The sequence below is a fragment of the Hylaeus volcanicus genome, chromosome 6 (genome assembly GCF_026283585.1).
Source record: "Hylaeus volcanicus isolate JK05 chromosome 6, UHH_iyHylVolc1.0_haploid, whole genome shotgun sequence".
NCBI lineage: Eukaryota > Metazoa > Arthropoda > Insecta > Hymenoptera > Colletidae > Hylaeus > Hylaeus volcanicus.
Window position 1 is genome coordinate 21,659,511 of NC_071981.1, and position 20,081 is coordinate 21,679,591.

General features: G+C 38.7%; 2 protein-coding genes across 19 annotated transcripts in view; one reads left to right on the forward strand and one right to left on the reverse strand.

Moving 5' to 3' along the window:
• Positions 1 to 17,353, forward strand: part of LOC128878272 (calcitonin gene-related peptide type 1 receptor-like) — a 113,879-nt gene extending 96,526 nt beyond the window's left edge. For 17 of the 18 annotated variants that reach the window (XM_054126340.1, XM_054126347.1, XM_054126335.1 and 14 more), the window contains 9 exons: positions 5,804 to 5,910; positions 9,937 to 10,028; positions 10,333 to 10,459; positions 11,688 to 11,914; positions 13,372 to 13,542; positions 13,639 to 13,762; positions 14,365 to 14,406; positions 14,504 to 14,587; positions 15,915 to 17,353. In XM_054126340.1, coding sequence (XP_053982315.1) covers positions 5,804 to 5,910; positions 9,937 to 10,028; positions 10,333 to 10,459; positions 11,688 to 11,914; positions 13,372 to 13,542; positions 13,639 to 13,762; positions 14,365 to 14,406; positions 14,504 to 14,587; positions 15,915 to 16,109 — 1,169 coding nt within the window. In that variant the 3' untranslated portion in view covers positions 16,110 to 17,353. Of the gene's footprint in view, positions 1 to 5,803; positions 5,911 to 9,936; positions 10,029 to 10,332; positions 10,460 to 11,687; positions 11,915 to 13,371; positions 13,543 to 13,638; positions 13,763 to 14,364; positions 14,407 to 14,503; positions 14,588 to 15,895 lie in introns of all 18 variants that reach the window. The other variant, XM_054126348.1, reaches the window with a different exon arrangement.
• A 185-nt stretch (positions 17,354 to 17,538) lies between these two features.
• On the reverse strand, positions 17,539 to 20,065 carry LOC128878274 (transmembrane protein 19). The gene is made up of 6 exons (XM_054126355.1): positions 19,547 to 20,065; positions 19,344 to 19,454; positions 18,759 to 19,046; positions 18,543 to 18,647; positions 18,258 to 18,473; positions 17,539 to 18,175 (listed from the first exon to the last, which is right to left on the reverse strand). Exons 1-6 carry the CDS (start codon positions 19,695 to 19,697, stop codon positions 18,021 to 18,023), a joined length of 1,026 nt encoding a protein of 341 aa, XP_053982330.1. The 5' UTR covers positions 19,698 to 20,065; the 3' UTR covers positions 17,539 to 18,020.
• Between the last annotated feature and the right edge of the window lie 16 nt (positions 20,066 to 20,081).

A 20,081-nucleotide genomic window follows, 5' to 3' on the forward strand; every position in this document is an offset into this window, starting at 1 on the left:
AGGGGAACATAGGTTCAAAGCTAAGGAACTGCGAAAGTTGTTCCTAAACTGCTGAGCGTCGCGGGTAATCGTTCTTCGCTTCCGATAACGCGTTTTAAACTGACAAGGGATGGTCACGATTTCGAAAATTCTGGAAATTTGAATCATGGACTACTAAAAAGAAGAAACTAACTCTAGTCGGGAGAAAGTAACTCTAGTACCAACTCTAGAAGAAACTAACTCTCTACTTTCTGATCTAGTCCCGACCATCCTCTTTTTCATCAAAAACGACCTGATCAAAAACCACGAACCACAATCCTTGTCTCTTTAAGACTAGCTCCTCCGATTGCGAGAATAACGAAAATGGAATTTTTAAAATTTCCAGTGTACCATTTCACCCCTTAATAACGCTGTAGCATATGCTAACATAGTCCTAATTTAGTCCTAACTAGTATAATTCTACAACTAGCCCTGGCCATCCTCTTTTCCATCAAAAACCTCATCAAAAATCACGAACCACAATCCTCGTCTCTTTAAGACTAGCTCCGCCGCGAATGACGAAAATCGAATCTTTATAGTTTCCAGTGTGGCATTTCACCCCTTGATAACGCTGCGGGAAGGTAATGGGCTTCTTGAGCGAGTACCTAATGCGAAGCCAGCCTTAGCTGATGCACGAGCACGTTCTCGAGTGTTCATCAGGTGGTTAACCGTCTCAGATCGATAGGTTCGGAAAGAGTGCCAAAGACGCAATAACGTCTCTGTTAATCCGGCGAACGATGGAATTCGAGGGCGATGCTAATGCAGAGAAACGCGTCTTTGTTATCGAAGCGTGCCAGATATCAACAGATCGTTGCGCGACGGAGTCGCTCGTTGCGCTAATAAAAAATAGACCGTTTACGATCGCGAACATTACCCCGGGGCAAGAAACTCGTCATTTACGAGTCCAGGAAATAACCCGCGGCACGTAATCTCGAAAGTGCTTCATTCTCTGGAATGGCGGAGGGAAGATGGTAGATCTCGGACAATGGGCTTGTACTTTGAGTGTGATTGGGGCAATTTAAACGTAAATATTTAAACGTAAATTTGGTATTTAACGCTATTTTATGGTATTTCTCCTACTTATTTCTCTTTCATCGCTGAGTCAAGAAATTGTATTAAATTCGTTTAGAAAAGTATTTTTATCAGTCGAAATAACAATCAAAAATACACGCGAGCCTTGAAATCAGAAATTGGTTTCAATCTCGCAGCAATCCCGAGTTTCCGCAAGAATCGCACAAACTTCCGATAGAAGCGATTATCCGAAATTGATGCTGCTACTTTTACCATGAAAATCAATCCATTAAATCCGGTCGAGCGAACTGGTTCAATTAATATATGGCGGAAAATGGAAATGAAAATTTGTATACAACGAACCGTGAGATCGTGGAAAAAACACAGGAAATTTTACATTAATTATTATTCAGCGAGAGCTTGATTTTATTCTGAACGAGCTGCGTCACTTGGTAGTTTAAATAAATGTATATACATCATGCATTCTTAAAAATTATTAACAACATTCCATGGTCACTCTTCTGAAAATTTAATACTTCGTTATCTCGAGTTTCGTTAATATAATTATATTAAAAATTACTCTTACACGGTTGAATCTTAATAATTACTATTTCTTGTATTATTTGGAACAAACGGAATAACTTTAACGTTTTCTTGATACTAAATTTTGTGTATTTTTAGTACAAGCTCTTCGTTGAAAATTCACCGCATGTGTTTAAATAACGGTATTACTTCCAATAAAAATTCTAACGTCAATATTTGACGTTAAATCGTGTGGAAGTTTCATTTAAATCGCTCCTTTATCCGTTATTCAAGCTTGCGACGATAAAGAGCTACACGACCGAATAGTCAAAACATAAATGATCGAGTAACACTCTTCGGTTATGTATTGACTTTGCTGTTCAGTAATTTAACTTCGACGAGTGTTGAAATGAAACAATCTTCCATCCAGTAGCTTAAAATGCTTCTAGAGCAGAAAATGGTCGGGATGAGAGGATTCAAGTATTCTGTTCCGTTTGAAAATCAGCTGAATATTTGCGGGGAAATCCTCGGGAAATGCGTGCGCGCGTGCATTAATGTGTTTGATCGGCAAACAGGCCAAGAAGCTTTGAGAATGGTCGATTGTAGTCTCCTCAATCGTTCTACTTTTTTTTTTTAAAATTTCTATCCTACTTCGCCACGACGGAGAGACTTTTCCCAGCGATGGAAGCTTTCATCGTATTTAAACAAAAACTGAGTAAAATTTTCAGTTCGAAAAATACTTCACATGCTATCTTGAAGTAACAAATAGTACCTAGTCGTACAAATGTTTTAGATGGAAAGAGAAATTGCGACAAGTAGGATTACATTTATTTTGATAACGTGCAGCGCGAAGTAAAATATTTTTACGCGGTATTTGAAATATATCCTCTAGAAATATTTTTGGACGATGAAAGTAAAATGATTGACGAGGGAATATTCTTATGAATTCATTTAATGCTTTACTGGTTCTGCATTTTAATATTTGTTCCGACAGTTTATCAAGCCATCAAAATATATACGAACGGGAACAAAGAGGATATGTATCAGGTTTTTTCGTCGTCTAATTATTTTGCTACCATAACCAGACCCCCCTCACGTATTTCATAATGAAAAATGCGCTCCATGGTTTGTTTCATTACTTTATCGTCGTACACGAGACCTCTCCCTGACATATTATTTTTATAATCCCCGTTTTTACTTTGTCGCGCTTTAAATCACGTCTCCTGTTTTATTAATCGTAGACCTAATTGAAAGCCGAGATGCCTCGGCGTATAGATTTCCAGTACATCGATTAATACTGATCTGCTGCTTGGCGAGGTATTATAACAATAATTCTTGCTCCCAAATTTATTGTAAAAATATTCACATTGGCGTGATATTGCGATTCTGTCACCATTTTATTGAATTAAAAATGTTGATGAACATGTTTCGATGGATTTTCTTCAGAGGTACTCATGGCGGAAGCCACGTGAAGGTGGACACTTGCTCGACTGTGACGTCTTTGAACGTGATCTAGGATCCTAGGATCATTGAGTATTCAAAGTCTCTTCCACCAATTAAAAAAAAATAAAAAAAAAAGATAGATAGATGGATCCCCATAAGAATCGCGGATCGACCTTGAAGGGATTGTTGGATATTCGAGCAGCTGTTACTTGTTCCTTTGGCCCCTCCAATGTGCAGTATGTACTTCCTGACGAGCCTCTATTGATTTCAAGAGAGACGCAAGTTGCTCGAGTACCCGAAGAGTTTCAAACTCCGCGATCCTCAAACTTAACTCCTGGACCTGCATAATTGACCACCGAGCAACTTCATTTGTCGATCAATCTGTTCCCGCTTTGCGTTAATTCTCCGAACTAGGTAGAGGGTATGGATAGTGTCGCGTAGTGTTACGATGCCTCAAAACTTTTAGTGTACCTTGCACGTTCGGTTTATCTAGGACGTTTACTATGTTTCGAACATTCGGTATACCTCGTACAGTTGGTTTATCTTGTAAATTTAATATCATGTAGATTTTATTGTATCTCGTGAGTACAAGCACGCAGATTTAGTGTACCTTGATAATATGGCATATCATTATTATTCCCAAATCATATATATTATTAGGTCTATCGGATGGTTCTGTCAGTTCTGAGTGCAACAAGTTTCAAAAAAAATATGTGAATATTTATTAAGAACGATATACAAATTGCAATCGCGCTGGCAAGATTCCATAAATAATGATAAAAATTGTATTATCCAGTCAGATTTATTCAGATTTATTCAAAAATGTATTAATTTGAATGTTGAAACCGCGTTGGGGCTCTTATTGATGGAAGGAACAAATTATCGCGACACTCAAGGAATATTCATTGTATCTCGAAAACGAAACTTTGGATTGCAAATGGACTTTTCGGTTTCTCTTTGCACGAGGAATTCGAACATTTCGGTTTGTCAAACATTTTTGAAACATGTTGTATGTATTTATATGTATATTATCGTATATTAGCTATATTATACGTACTATATTATTATTATATAACTGCACATCTGAGAAAGAGAATTGTCCCACTTTACAGCTCGTTAATACATGGCTAGATGAATCGTACGTTTTTTCTCTCGATATTCTACAGAGGAAGACGTTTAGGTCGCTGGTCTCAATGCGTCAATCATTTCTTTTCTGTGTCGTCCTTTGAAATGGGAACGGGTATATCGCGCGTTGCCTTCGACAAACGTTCCAGCTTTAATGGTTCGAGTTAGCCTCCGTTCGCGAGCAAAAAGGAAAGCGATCCCTTTTTTCGGCGGAAAATAAAGTTCCCTGAGTGAAAATGTTTATTGGAGAAAAAGGGCCGTTCCAGCTAAAATAACCGAAAATTCGAAAAAGTTCACCTCAAAGGTAGATCGCGGGCAAGAATTCTAAAATTTTTTGCGAATTTCATCGCGAGTAACTAAATAACGTTAGCGTAGTACTCGAGATAATGTAATCTCCGTAGTGCGACAATGAATCACGTCGGCTGAGTTTGAAAATCTAATGCCAAGGGATTAAGGGAACAGTCGAGCCTTGATGTCGCGAAACGTGGTGACTCTTGCTTTTTCGAGTAAGTACCTATAAAAGCCGTTTTCCAAATGCTTTTCGGGGGGCTCTAACCACCAAAAGATTTTACGTTCCTTAACTTTATTCGCTGCTGTGACGCTGATGGATGCTGCGCGTCCTCGGCGTATTCGAGGAGAATGGTGGTATACTACATAGGGTGGTCCATGAATTCTTTCTCGTGTTTTTTTTTTTCATTCAAGAGCATTATACTTAAAGTAACGCAATATCGAAGGTATAAAAAATTGAAATTAAAAGGTATGTAAAACGTATATGTCGCAGAGAAATGATAAAAATAGAGATTTGATCAAATCCCTGAGGTGGATGATCAATTCACGGGAGATGTTAAAATAACAAATCTGTGAGGTCATTTCCCTAAAGAAAGTGATTTGATCAAATCTCTTAACTGTTTTAGTGAAAAGATGAAATAATATTGTTTAGATATTGAAAGTATTTATTTAGTAAATCACGCGTTATTAAAAGTAGAATAGGTAATACAACAATACTCATAGGAACATAAATTATTTATTCGAGACTAATTAGCAAAAGAAATATAGACATATACAAAAATCTATATAAAAATAAAGAAAACGTCTTGTTACAGACGTGTACGTTAGTTGCATCGACGTTAAACGTTTTGCCAATTATTAATGGATGCTCGAAATTTGGAAACTTCGACTGTCGACTGGTATTATCAGATGTCATCTGGCTGCGAAGACAAAACGTGCGCGGCTGGCTGCAACGAAAATCCCATTGTTCGCCGGGACTTTTGTCTCCCAGACGTATTCACCGAATAATTGTCTACGCGAAAGGGACAAGAACACATGGAAATTCGCGTTCGCATGTCATGTACGCGCGTCGTCGCGTCCCATGCTCGAGATTTATGTGTTTCCGAGGGAATTATCGGGAAAGTCACGTGGAAAGCTGCTTTACGATTCCAATGTCCACGTCCACAGGCGGATCTAACGTATATCTGCCGAAGCTTAACCCTTTCCTGTCCAGATTTGCTTATTTCGGTAGAATTCTGTCGATCGAGGCTCGGCGTAACACCGTGAAGGGCTAAAGGAAGCTTTGCTTCCTGATTCTTGCAAGTGTCACTTTTTGTACGTCAATAGGAAATGGGAAAAGCGTATTAACCGTCGTTCTGTAATAAATTATTGACAGGCTTCGATTTGTTTGTTTCAGTGATGGCGCACAAACATTGCGAGTCGAACGGTACCTGGTTTCGCCATCCGGCGTCCGATCAAGTCTGGAGCAATTACACGACATGCGTAGACATGAAAGACCTCAATGTAAGTATATCGAACAAGGCCTCGTAATAATTTTGTTCGTTCGTTAAGAAAAGACATCGAATTAATTAATCCATCAAAAATTATATGAATAGAATAGAAAAGTAGAGTGCCGTATTTATATTCGTAAAAAAAACAAAATTATAACCTAAACATTTTACTCTGGAAATTTAATCGCCCCCTGGCAAATTGCAACTCATAATTTACTAAGCTCTACCATGGCAGATTATTTCGTATACCTATAATTTTCACCCCGAGTAAACATTCTCGTATGCAAGGGTTACTTTATTTTGAAAGTATGCACCACACTTTGGAACAGCAGTATGTACGCGCATACATTTCGTAATAAATGGAGAGCATACGATAGAATAAAACAGGAGGCCAGGGACAGGATGGAAACTGCCAGGATGAAATAAGGAAGTATAATAAATATGTAAAAACAGCGGACGGATGAAAGGAACCCCTCGTCCTTTTCAAATTTCCCAGTGGGAGTTAAAGGAATCGCTCGGCGAATCAATTTTTCTTTGGAGAAAGATTGAAGGATAGAACGACGTCACAATAAATGGGAATGTAATTTAAATTGCTTAGGAAATAGAAATTCAGGTTAAAGTGAGACTAGGATAGCCTGTAGATAACATGTGTTTGTTCAAAAATATTTGCTTCGTAGATTCTTTTATTCCATTGCAAACAAAATTCATACAAAATTTAGGCAAATATTAATATAAATTTCTACGATATTTATATTGGGCAAATATCATCGTAGCTTTATGTAATATTTGTGTTGCGCAAACGTTAATCAGAATAACCGATGAGACCCGAATCTCATTAAACGAACCCTGTAAAATCTGATTTTCTGTATGGAATTACAAATGATCACGATTAATGCGTACCTTAGTATTCGAGTCCGCTAATGAATGAAACTTACAAAAAACGATCTCCTTTTTAATCCAGTAATGCCTGGTTCGAACCCCGTTTACTTTTATTTCATGGTTATTCGCGAGCAGCGGCCTGGAATTAATAAATGCTAATTAAAAATCCACTTCTTTCTCCTGCAAAGTCTTTTTACCCCCTCTCCCCCCTGCCTCTATTTCTGGTACGCCGGTTCCGAAAGTATTTTAATATGCAATACAATCGTTGAAGTTACGACCAGAGGCAGGAACAAGTAACAATTCCAGTGAAAATAAAACTGGGAGCCCGCGCGATAGTATTACCGTGGAAATTCCCTTGTTTCGCGACTGAAGATTGTAAGATTCCAACGTTTATACTCCTAACGTTCCTTTTTTATAACTGGTATTACTTTTCCTGTTTGTTGCAATAATTCGACGGTTTATGTACAATGTTAACATTTGCCATTTTTATAGTTTGTATGGTTTGCAGGAAAATTTTTAATGGCAAATTTAGAATAATTTAAAAATGTTACTGGAACGTGTATTAGTTTCAAAGAACTCACTTTATTTTTTTACGTGAAAATATGATATAGCGTAAGAAGCTAATAAGTTAGTACACAATTCCAATTCAATTTAAATTATAGTTATTACATTTTATTTCTCTGTGATTTTTGGAACAACATTAATCTGATGTTAGTGAAAGTTTATCGTCTATACTCGATCATATTTCCATTCGATTTCACAATCGTCGGAACTTTTAATTAATCTCTGCTTAAATATATGAATGAGCTAACAATATTTTTAGCAGACGGATGTCGTTGGAGAGGGTCAATAAAATTAGGAAAATGTCCTCCGCGCCGTGCCAATTTGCGCCAACACGCGTCACAAATTTTTTTAACGTTGGTGTATATGCCCCACCGTGTTCTGAAATGTTCACGAACGACGATATCCATTTCTTTATGGAGGCCAGGGAACCTGCACGGTATCCTCGTACCGTTTCGTTCCGAGTTATTGAACTAACAATTCTCCACCTTCGTTTTTCAGTGTTCCCATAAAAGTATCATAGCTCGACCGTTAAAAGTAACATTCAATTACATTTTATGCAAAAAATATGACCGAAGTTCCCTTAGTGGCGCATAAATGAGAACGTACGGGAAGATATGTGAACAAATAAGTGGTGAACAATTTAAAACCACGATTTCACGTGGGATTGTTACCGATACCATGCGGATCAATAAATCCTCTGCCAGGTTTCAAAATAAAATCAGAACGAAAAATAAAGAGACGGAATATTTCTACTAAATAGAAATTTAAAAAAATCAAGAAATAAATCTACGCGTGGATCTCGAACCCGAAGGCTTCGTTAGCTTCGCAATAAATCCTTCCTGTTCCGAGTGCATCCACGGATCGATCTTCATTTAACGAAATTACCAGCGTGAAATCGGCTCGCGCGACAAAACTTTCCGCGAAACTTCGATGAATCATCCGTAGCTGGACGAAACAGACGAAGAGTGTCGCTCGTTCCACTTGGCAGAGGGTTCAATGAAATTTCCGCTGGACAAAGGGACGGTGAACGTAATTGGACGCCGCGGAAGTTGGTGCAAAGTTCATCTAACTATGCAGTAGTTGCAACTGCGACGCAACTTCCGCGCCTGTTTTAATGCGATTGTTCTTCGGGGAGGAGGGGGTCCTGCATTCCATTATGCCATAGTCCAAGTTCGTTATTGTCCAAACGATGGTTTCCAGCGTTTCGGCTGAAATCGAATCGAGAACGATTCGAACTGTCTCGGGAAAGAGTCACAAATTGTTGCAATGGGAATACGAGATTTCCAAAAGAGCCTTTACGATTTTCTTTCGTTAAATTATTTTTATTGCAATTTTATATGGACCTATTTCGATCATTCTTTGGCTGTGATCATTTATGAAAATGCGATCGAATAAGGACTAGGAAAATTGTTTGTACATACAAGGTATAGAAATTAATTCTCTGCTTTTGTACAATTAATTATCCATAACTTTAGCATAAATAGAAATATTTACTCGCTATTCTATTACATTGAAGTATCATCCATCGTAGTAATGAAGCACAGAAAATACTTGGACGTTTTGTGTCCGAGGGAAAATTAAAATTTCATTGGTTTTCTTTTTAATAATTAAATGGTAATCCTTCGAAAACTACAAACTTGATTTCTACACCTGGTAATTCAGTTTTTCTCGTCATTTTCAAAATCAGAACACCGCTTGTCTCTATTCCTCTTGATTTTAAACGGAGTTGCGAGGTTTGGTATTCCAGGAGCTTGAACGAGTTTCGGAGTAATAGACCGAATCGAGAGGTTCTTATCACGACCGCTCCCCGATGGTACGAACATCCTCGAGGAGGTTGTAACCCCGTGAATGTATTCGAGAACTGATGAATAATGCATCGACTCGAGACATATGCAATCTTCAGAGATGGAAACTTGTACGTACAATGTCTGCGATCGGTGAAAGCTACTCGAACAATTACAGTCTAGGTAGCTTACATGGCTCTTGTTGATAATGCTGCTAAACTCATTCTATCTCTTGCACACGACGCTTTGTATAATTTCCTATCTTATCGCTGTTGAAAATTGGTTTACGTTTCAGACCTTCAGTTGTCGCTAAAGTTAGAAATGTATATGTACGAAGAAACTCTTCTTTACAAAAGAAGATTTCGATTTTTCAAAAGTACAATGTCGAAGAAGAAAATTGTCAATAAATTGTTGGAGAAGAACTACTGTTCCTAAAATACAATTTTATTATAAGAAATAAGTATTCTTCTTCTCTAGATACTCTGATTTGTGTTTTGCTTTCACCGCAAGACTTATTTTTCAATAACCAAAACATTGCTCTAAATTATTAAGAGTCTCGATTATGACAGAACATTGAAGTTCCCATTTCCTGAAACAATCGACGTTCTATTATACCTAAAGATGTTGCTTTCCCAACGAGTGCGAAAAATTGCCATTTTTCCTTCCATATCGTTCCTTACCTTTCCTTATAAAATACAACCGACGAGTTAGCTCGTGGATAAGAACAACTAACATTTCCGATCTGTACGCGTAAACGTTTCTCACGCGACAATTAATCACTCGCCTAACCGTGAAATTGATTTTGATTTCAGTGGCATCAGGTGATCAATGGAATTTACGAGGCTGGATACGCGATATCGTTGATAGCGTTGCTATTGTCGTTGGGCATCCTCACGTATTTCCGGTGAGTTCGTGACAATCTAGCGTCGAGTTTCTGTTTCTACCGGGAACGTTACAGAAACGCGCGATCGAATTAACCGTCTACAACCCTGCGCGACTTTGACGTGAAATTATTATTACCTGTAGTACATATCCGAAGCCTGATTCGATTCCATTATCGGTTATAATCGGACTAAAATTACCTGGAACTACCGTAACGCCACCTTTCGCGTTACAGTGCTCCTCGCAGTGTTTATCACGTATTTTTTACCCGCGATACTCGAACGGTTCTACTCGACGGTGTGTTCATTGTTCTTTCTTGAATGCAGCTCCCTGAGGTGCGCGAGGATCACTCTTCATATGAACCTGTTCGCATCGTTCGCTATGAACAACGCTCTCTGGCTGGTCTGGTACAGGTTCATCGTCGCGAACACGGTTTTACTGTTAAATAATGGGGTACGTGCGAAGACATTGTCGTACCTTCACACTCCGCTCACTGGATACCCCTTGAGCGAGAAATTTATTTCGGAGCACATACGTGATTATTGCAACTAGTCTCAGGAAGTAATTACAGAAGGGAGGAGCAATTAACTCCCTCTGCAACAATATTACGATAAATTGATGCGAGAGGAAGCTGAACCCTGTAATCTTTTGATGACGTAATATTTTATTTTGGTGCAATTTATAGGACAAGCGCACATTGGTAATATGCGGAATATGCATCTCCACAAACTGATCACGCTCTCGTATTAAATAGAACCATGCGCTATTTTTGGATAAATAAACGCCATTCTGCGTACGCTGCATTTTTCTCGACGTGTGATATGTGTTTTTAAAGAGGCACGGTTGCGTTCGCAGCCCTATGTTCCAATTGATGTTCGAGTAGAAACTAATTGCTCGAGTATTTCTGCAGTATATTTTGAAATGTAACGAAAATGTAAAGGAACGGGTAGAAAATGTTCACCGGAGTGGTAGAACGTTTGAATACTTTCTGTGCGTTGCGCCTGCATCGTTGCACCAGAACACAAAAAAGTATATCTTCAAAAGATGGTCTCCCACCCCCGCCCCTCCCCTCTCCCCCATTAAGGGATTCAGCGTTTTCCTGCATCAATTTTTTGCTCGTCCTAGCTTCTACAATCGCCCTGTATACACATACACACAGTATACACACGTTGTTCATGCTGCTGTTTTTATCCTGTTTGCATTCATTGTCTGTGAATTTTTCTAACCTTCTACAGTAGACAGTTTCTTTATTTCTAATTGAAAAATTAAGGAATACACTAACACGGAAACTGACAAATACACTTCAGACTTGGTCTTACAATCGCTCAACTGTTAACACGATTGCTATGACTATTATTATATATCGTAATACAAAGTTAATACATACGATGATGGATCACCACGCATCGACCTCTCTAGTTTTAGCGTGAATACTCACAACTGAACAAAATAGTTACATTTAAGAAAAAAAGAATGACAATAATCAAGTACTTTCATTTAAACTGAATCCGTGAAAATATCAATACGCATAAACATCCGCATCAGACATTTTCTACGTTACAATTAAATACAAAAAAAAAAAAGAAACTATCCCTAAGAGTATACAATACACTATTCACGTATCTGTATTTTATCTTCCTCGTACTGAAATATTTCTGAACGACAGTATTCCGATTTTCAGGTGATGTGTCGCCTCTTGCATATCGTGCTGCACTACTTTTTGCTCACTAATTACGCCTGGATGTTGTGCGAGGGTTTTTACCTTCACACCCTGCTCGTTAGCGCGTTTACCAGCGAGCACAAGCTAGTAAAATGGCTGATGGCACTTGGATGGCCGGTACCCGCAGCGATCGTCACGATTTACGCCAGTCTGAGGGCGATAAGTGACAACGCCGCGGACACTGAACAGTAAGTAACCTGGAAGTCACTAAAACTTCAACGTTTGGCCTTTTAAACACCGTCACAGTTTCACCGATCGACCAAATTACTATTTCTATAAAGACGCGCCGTTCTAGGAAAGCTACTGACCGATGCTCCTGACGCGTCTGACCAATGCTCCCTGCTTCTACTTGCGTCGGCACTCGTACTAGTAGCGATCAGTGAAAACAGACGGTTTTCCAATATTTTTAAAGACAATTTTGTGCAGAAATTTGATTGCTCTGTATCGTGCAGTTTTCATGGTAGAAATTTTGTTAGAATAGCTTTATGAGGAGAATGGGTTAAATTTGTTGAGTTTTCTGACCACTCCGCTACACTGATTATATTTCTTAGACTGTAATTCTTCTTTAAATAATACAAATTAGTCCGATATTTAAATTTTAGAGTGGTTCCAAACGGTACCAAAAAACAAATCGAGTAACCATGAAGACTAACTCGAAGTCACCTCGGTCGTTTCTGGCCGTTTTAATCCTTTGCACTCGAGGCCTGTTTTTCTGATATCTGTCAACAACTCGAGATGTTTCTTGGCATTCTATTGCCACGAATTCTAAGTTATCTAGGATTTGAGTATAAGGTCTCCTGTACCTCTTCGACAATCGTTTTATCGACACTTCGAGCTCCAAAGAAATGAAACCTAAATAAACGTTAGGTAGATTTGCTGCGTGAAACCTCTCGAGTGGAAAGGGTTAATAATTCTACGAATGGATTCGCTTTTCTTCAAGTACAACAAGTGATCCCCAACAAAGATCTGACAGAATTCTAATTCGAGTCAGCTATTCGCGCCTCGACTGACCCCAAAAACCGTGATACTCTCCTCCAAGTCGTTCCAAAGTTTGTTGATCGGTCGTGTACGCCTGAAATACGCGTAAATAGTTGAGCCACCGTAGCTGGGAACGTCAGTGTCACCAGCAAGCGTGGCGTCGTCCTGTTCAGGTACGCGTGGAATTGAAGAGGAACCGCACGACCGTAGCGTCCAGCGGAGCGTAATGCCAAGCGACCGGCTACCGTTAATTTCGTACTGTACCGAGCGATGCATCCAAGTCGGACGGTGCAGACGGTGATACCCGGGGCATTCTGTAATCACCGCGGCGTTCCGTGAAAGCAGCACGCGCCTGGACCGCAGAATCCAAACCAAGGCAATTGTGTTACCGTCACTTGCCCCGGGGACAGCCGCGTCACCGAAATCACTAATGAACAAAGAGATTCTGTCGCAGTAAATTAACGAGCGTCGCAGATATCACCGTCCAGTCTCGCTCTTGTCAAACTAACCGTGAGTTATTGGCTTACGCGATGCCGACGGAAACGTTACCGATTCGTGGACGATTTTGTAAAGCGAAGACGGTCTCGTTGCTTCGCGGCGTTCTCGAAGTCGACGACGATGGTCCGATAACAGTCGATCGTTTAATTAAACGCCTCGATGATCGCAGGTGTTGGATCAACGAAGGCAATTACATGAACGTCCTCGTTTACCCCGTCTGCGTTTCCACTCTTCTCAACCTGCTGTTTCTCTTCAACATCGTGAGGGTGCTGTTGATGAAGCTGAGGGCAGGTCCCACGATCGGCACTCAACCTTCCAGGTCCATGCGACAGGCATTTCGGTAATTAACAGAAACGACGATCTTGATTTACATGCGTATACAAAGTCTAATTCGTTTAAATGGTTATACATTCGATGGTTCTATACTTTGCACTAGAGCAACGCTGCTTCTCGTACCTCTTTTGGGTCTACACTATCTGGTCATCCCCTTCAGACCACCAAAAGACCACCCTTGGGAAAAATTTTACGAGGTTCTCTCCGCCATAACGGCCTCGTTTCAGGTAAAGTACCAGAGAGTGAATACTCTCCATAGAAAATTAAGTACAATAATTTACTATAAGTTTCGTGCAACATAAACGCATTCTGTTTATATCAGCTACTGTTGCATAGTGACGTTAGAAAATTTATTTATCATGTTTTTTACTTACTCCGTTATTACTGAAATGTTTTACATATATGATCCATGACTGTATAGAATATGTATCAAAGTTTAAAGTTCACAATTGTATTCGAAGTTTTTATGTTATACTATGTGTAATGTACTGACTGTGGAAAAATGCATCATACTTTGTATATTTCCTTATCCTTACTTTCGATAGTAACTATTTTTATAGTTAACCCAACAAGTCTTCGAGACATCTGCAAAAATACTGGCCTTTATAGCAAAAATACTCATAGAAAATTTCCTACAATACTTGTAACAGTAAAAATAATGATGTACAAAATGTACAAAAAAATCTGGTTGGTAAAAATATTTTCACTGGATTAAAATACTCTTCGAAGCTTTGTTCGTCGCTATAGCTACACGAAGTAAAGGAAAGAAAATATAATAATCATCCGCTGGCGTAATCCACGCGATTAACGATCGATTCTCGTTTCGCAGGGTCTCTGTGTGGCCATTCTGTTCTGTTTCTGCAACGGAGAGGTAAGAAAACGTGCCCGTCGCTCCTCGTGGCGTTTCGAATTAACGTAAACGCGGGGAATAGGAACATTTTCATTAATAAAACGTCGCTCATCCCCAGGTAATAGCGCAATTCAAGAGGAAATGGGAGGGCACGGCTCTTCTGCGAAATCGTGCCAATTCTTGCACCGCCACGACGGTCTCGGTACGGCAAACTCACAAGACATACAGAATTCACGGTTCCCATAGAAATGAAAAACGTCTTAATGAAACATCGTTTCCACGTTCATATCGTCCTCCATTCGTTCTGCGTCTGCCTCCTTTTATCACGATCCCCGTTCATAAATATTCACGTAGCTTCAACACGGCTTACGATCGCATGGCTGCGTAAACGTTCCGTTGCTTTCGTTAACGACAGCAAATGTGAAGATCGTTCGTGTTCTCGATCCCAATTAAAGATACGAGCAATGGAGAAATAACAAAATCCTATAATTCGGCCTATGTTACATTTTCCATAACTCGATGAATTTTTATATAACTTTGTACACAAACTGAAAGCGACAGGATCATCTCGCGGGGCAGGATCATCTTTGCAAAGCATATTCATCGCGCAAATTCATGCTTATGAAATCGTAGAGATCCCTTTGTACGCAGCACTTCGTTTCGATCACATTTTCGCTCCGTCGAATGCAGAGTATGGATATCATCTCATATATTTTCGAAGCCCATGGATTCCTGTCGATAGAATGGTATCCAAGGAACGAACCCACCATTATGTCCGGATGACTTGGCAAAAATGTTTCTGTTCGTACTGCATGAATGATTTACGGTAACGCGCATTGTATGTGACTGGCCAATATGCTGTTGAAAATGTTTGCCAATACCGCTGCTAACGCTAAAGATACGATTTAAGGATTTCGCTACAGATACATTCCTTTTTCTTTACTGATTCGATAGAGTACCTTGCAACGGATTACTTATAAATTCATCCAACGCCTGTTTTGTCTCAAGAATTTCCGCAAGCATCGCAGCAAATACAAATACGCCGGAGATGGGCAAAATTCTGGTCTATTTAAAGATTTTCGAATAGCAAATAAAAGATAATAAAAGGTCATGGTTCGTATTAAATAGACGAAAGCAAACCTTGTTGGGTAAAAATTGCGATACAACTTGTACGATCGAATTACGATCCACGTACCGAACGAATAAAACCGTACACGAGTAACTGTCTCGAGTAATTTGAGTAGGATTATGGCCATCTCTGTAACACGCAACGCGAGCAAACGTAGAGATACGACTGCACGGCTGGTCAATGGTGCGATACGGACCGAGCAAGTCCAACTAATCTGTACTAACACGTCGCCTCTAGCTCCTAACACGTCTTAAAACGGGGAATGAGTACTGCTAACAAGTAACGAATGTAGAGAGAGTGAGAACGAGAGAAAGGTTGTCCGTGTCGTACCAATGACAACGTGCCCGAGTCAAGTCCATTGTGGGACGTTGACTGTTTCAGTTTATCCGCTCGACCGCAGGTCCGGTGGCGGGAGAGGAGAAGGTGTGACTATCAGTCGTCCGCTCCGGAACAGCTGGACGTGAATCCCGTCGACAGTCAGCAAGCCGTGCAACTTGTCGCCGCTTGTCGAGTCGCCAATAATCTCAACGATCACTCCAGACTGTTGGTCAGGTCCAGGGACTCCATCAAGAGCTACGAGCAGACACAGTGTTGATAGTTCCAGTGACACCAGTGAACTCACCGTGAACCAGATGGAACGACAACTGGTTGCGAGACGTCAGACATTGTCCAAGATTTAGAATTGGGTTTGATGAAGGTAGGATGAACAAAATGTAGGAAGAACCTGATAAGGGATCGATAAGCCAAGATCATTTTTTGAGTATGGTGAAGCCTGTGAGAGGAACAGTTGTTGAACTCACTGTGAACCAGTTGGATGTCGATTGTGGTGAGACGTCATACATTGTCCAAGATTTAAAATTGGGTTCATTGAAGGTAGGATGAACAAAATGTAGGAAGAACCTGATAAGGGATCGATAAGCCAAGATCATTTATTGAGTATGGTGAAGCCTGTGAGAGGAACAGTTGTTGAACTCACTGTGAACCAGTTGGATGTCGTCTGTGTTGGATGACATCGCGAGGATCAAAAGTTGGGTCTGCTTGGAGGCGAATGGGTGTAAAGAGGGCCTAATTTGAGGATGAATGAGTGTTGATAACTTAAGCGCAAATATATTAAAATAAATTGTATATAATTGAACATTTTAACAGGCTAAGGAATTAATACAATGAAACTATTTAATATAATTTTCACTTAGAGAAACGTATTCTTGGGAGTCTCGAATATTTTTGAAGTAGCGTTAGAACAAACCAAAAACAAATGATGAAAAATATTACCCCCTTTATCCGTGTATGTATATTTCATTGTTAAATTATATATTAACGATCGTTGTCAAAATTGATAGATATAGACTTTACCAAACCAAAGCATAATTTGTTGATTCTTAAAAAGGTTTATTGTAAAAATATTTATTTAATCGCTGTTAAAGATGTTTTTGTAAGATATATTTAATTGAGCTCGTAAGAATTTTCGATATTTTTTCTGTAATATTTAATTTAAATAATCTTTCGCCAAACGCACACCAACCCCGAAGAAAATAATTTAATAACTAATTGACTGCGGATTGGTACTTACATAAAAGAGCTTTCGTACTAACAAATAAGTTAAGGAATACAACGATTCTTAGTTTATGCACGCATATGGTCATGGTACGATATACAGTGTTTCAAAAATGGATGTCGCAACGTAAAGGAATCGATGTACGCGGAAAACAATCGTTCTTGTATGACCTGTATGATCTATTGTAATTCCTGAGTTATCGAAATAAATGTTCCAAGTTGCTATTTTTCTGATAACACAAGCTTTTTATGTAAGATATACGAAATAAATTTTGTTTCACTACACAGGTTTTTAAACATCAGAATTTATTTATCGCTACATCGCTGATGGTACTACATCTTCAAGGAGAATAGGATTACAGTAAGTCTTGTCTGGAAGAATACAGCTTTTATTCGGTGACAAAAATAGTGATTTTGTAGAAAACATTCGTCGTGCTTATGTTTACTGTACACATGACTATCGCTAAACATACAAGGAAATTTATAAAAAGTTTTAATGCATAATGATTTACAGATCAAACTAGGAATATAATCCATAATCGTAAGGTCACCGATTGTGTTCTTTTCACACAAACTGTTGTTTCCTATTTTTAACATAGAATACATTTGAACCTCGAAATTAAAAGGCATGTACGAAATGGACGGTTAAGATAAAAATAAATGTCTCTTGTTACATGCTACATACCTACATACCTCCATCCCTTACAATGTTAACAAAATACGTATTGTAAAAATAATGAAAAATAATTTAAATAATAATTTCTTACTTTAACTATCAATAAACTATTACAAGCACTCGGAGTCATATTAATAAAATTCGCAGGAGTAAAAGTACATATGTTTATAAATATACATTTAATTAAATATGTAAATAAATACACAGATTTAATTAAATATTTAATTAATTAAAGATTGTATTCAATTAATTAAGTATTTAATTAAACATATTTTCTTAAGGCCAAATTAAGTTTGCTATCCTCGGTAAAGTCAGAGCGACCACGACGCTCGATAAAAGATTGACACTGTGATTGTCCAAAATTTGTCTACCGCAAATATGTTTTATCCCTTTCCCAGGATGTTCTACTAATACTCCGTTATCATTGATTCCTGTAATAGAAAACCACCTGATGAAATGTATCGTACGATGCAAACTGGATTTTCCGATTTACGAAAAAAAAACACAATTTACCGGAATACTGTAAAGTAGCTCCTAGAATAGAATCTAAGACACTACCAAATAAACCTCCAATTCCTCCAACAACAATAATAGGCCACTGCGGTGCAGCTAGTTGAATCACAGCCGTGTCTACAGTGTATAGTATGGTTAAGTAATAAAACAATCCGACTGTCAAACCACCGAGCGCGGAAACTAATAGACCCACCCAAGAGACACCACCATTTGTTCCTGTACATAAACAAGACGAACGTTATTATATCGCGGAAACCTTTGAAATTACAATTTTAATATACTTACCCCTCGGTACTCTTTTTCTTGTAGTAATTAGAAAAGGATCTCCACTACCGACAACCGTTCCAATTTCGGAAGCCCACGTGTCACCGTTACAACACGCGAATGCTCCTAATTACAAGAAATTAAAATCATAAAATGTTTCTCTACCGAATAATTTTTTGTATCCCGACAATTTCTCTGTGTACTAAAACACAGATTATCGTTCGCTTGTTGATGTACCTAAAATTCCAACAGACAACCAGGAACCTCTATAATTCTTATCAAAATCGATAGGTCGTTCTCCGCAGCCTACATCCAGTAAATACAGAAGCGCCAATTGCGTCGCCATACCCCCATTGCACAACACTTGAATCCAGGTCCTTTGTCCACCTTCCTTAAAATCGGATTCAAGCTTTTTCTTTCTGTCGGAACGAAATTTCGTTGCCTTGGAAGAGGTAACAAAGAATGAGAAGAGACAAGCCAGATGAGCGTAACTTGTTAGTGTCAGAATAAAACCCATGAACATGCCTGTAACGTAACATTCAGTGACCTCTTTAAAACATATAAGGATCTCTCAAACGAAACCTGCACACAGTAATTGCGTACCTCTTCTCTAAATATTACAATATATTTTAGTAAATATTTCGCAATTTACTTCTTACTTTCGGCACGCCTGCCATAACAATCATTTTATCTGAGTTGTACCAACGACTAACAATCATCCTACTCGATTTTATGTAATATATACTTTGTCTATAATATATAATCAAGTTTCGTGTGATCTGTATTCTCTTCCATCGTAAATTTTAAAAAACAATTTATTACCAAGAAGAGCACCGCTGATGTTAACACTTTTCTTCCTCCACCCCCAAAACGCTATAAAAATAGGAATCACGACCGCAGCTAACCACCTCCATGGTGACACCACCAGATGCTCTAAAAAGAATAAGGTTATCTGGATCAAAACAACTCGTTCAGAACAACAAATACACAACAAAAGACAAACTGAGATTAATTTATTAACATACCTTCGAAGTGGTCCGCAGTATCCGGATGAAAAGTCGAATATATCACGTTTATGATCCATAAAAGCATAGAAATTGGAATTGCACAGGCACTGAGGAGTACCGGCATTAGTACGTAAGATTGTCTGTCCTCTTTTTTCGTCAACAAAGCCATTATTTAAACACTCGATATAAACACTAGTTAGTAGATTAAAGCACTAATTTCAGTTCAATTGACATGGATAGTAAATTCGTAGATAAGAGTAAGGATCGTGTCGTAACCAGTCGTAGTAGTTTGTACTTCTAGAAGGGTCGTGACGAATAAAAAAAACTAAATCTTATTTGCATTTCAAAATTATTTCTATTATTAGAACGTCAAACTGATTGACGGAATATGCATATATATGGAATTTGGAATTTATTTCAAGACCAATATGTTCATAATTTTTTATGTTTCATTAGCTTATACTAAAATTGGTTTTTGTGCGAGTGGCACCAACGGTGGAGAAACACCCAAGTTTGTAGTGAAAATAGTTTACACTGTAGCCGCTAGATGGCG

Coding starts and splice junctions, on each gene's coding strand:
- LOC128878274 (XM_054126355.1), bottom strand. CDS start 19,697: ATGGCTTTGTTGACGAAAAAAGAGGACAGACAATCTTACGTACTAATG. Junction 18,474..18,542: donor AAGAAAAAGAGTACCGAGGG/GTAAGTATATTA, acceptor GTTTATGTACAG/GAACAAATGGTGGTGTCTCT. Junction 18,176..18,257: donor AGCTACTTTACAGTATTCCG/GTAAATTGTGTT, acceptor TTTCTATTACAG/GAATCAATGATAACGGAGTA.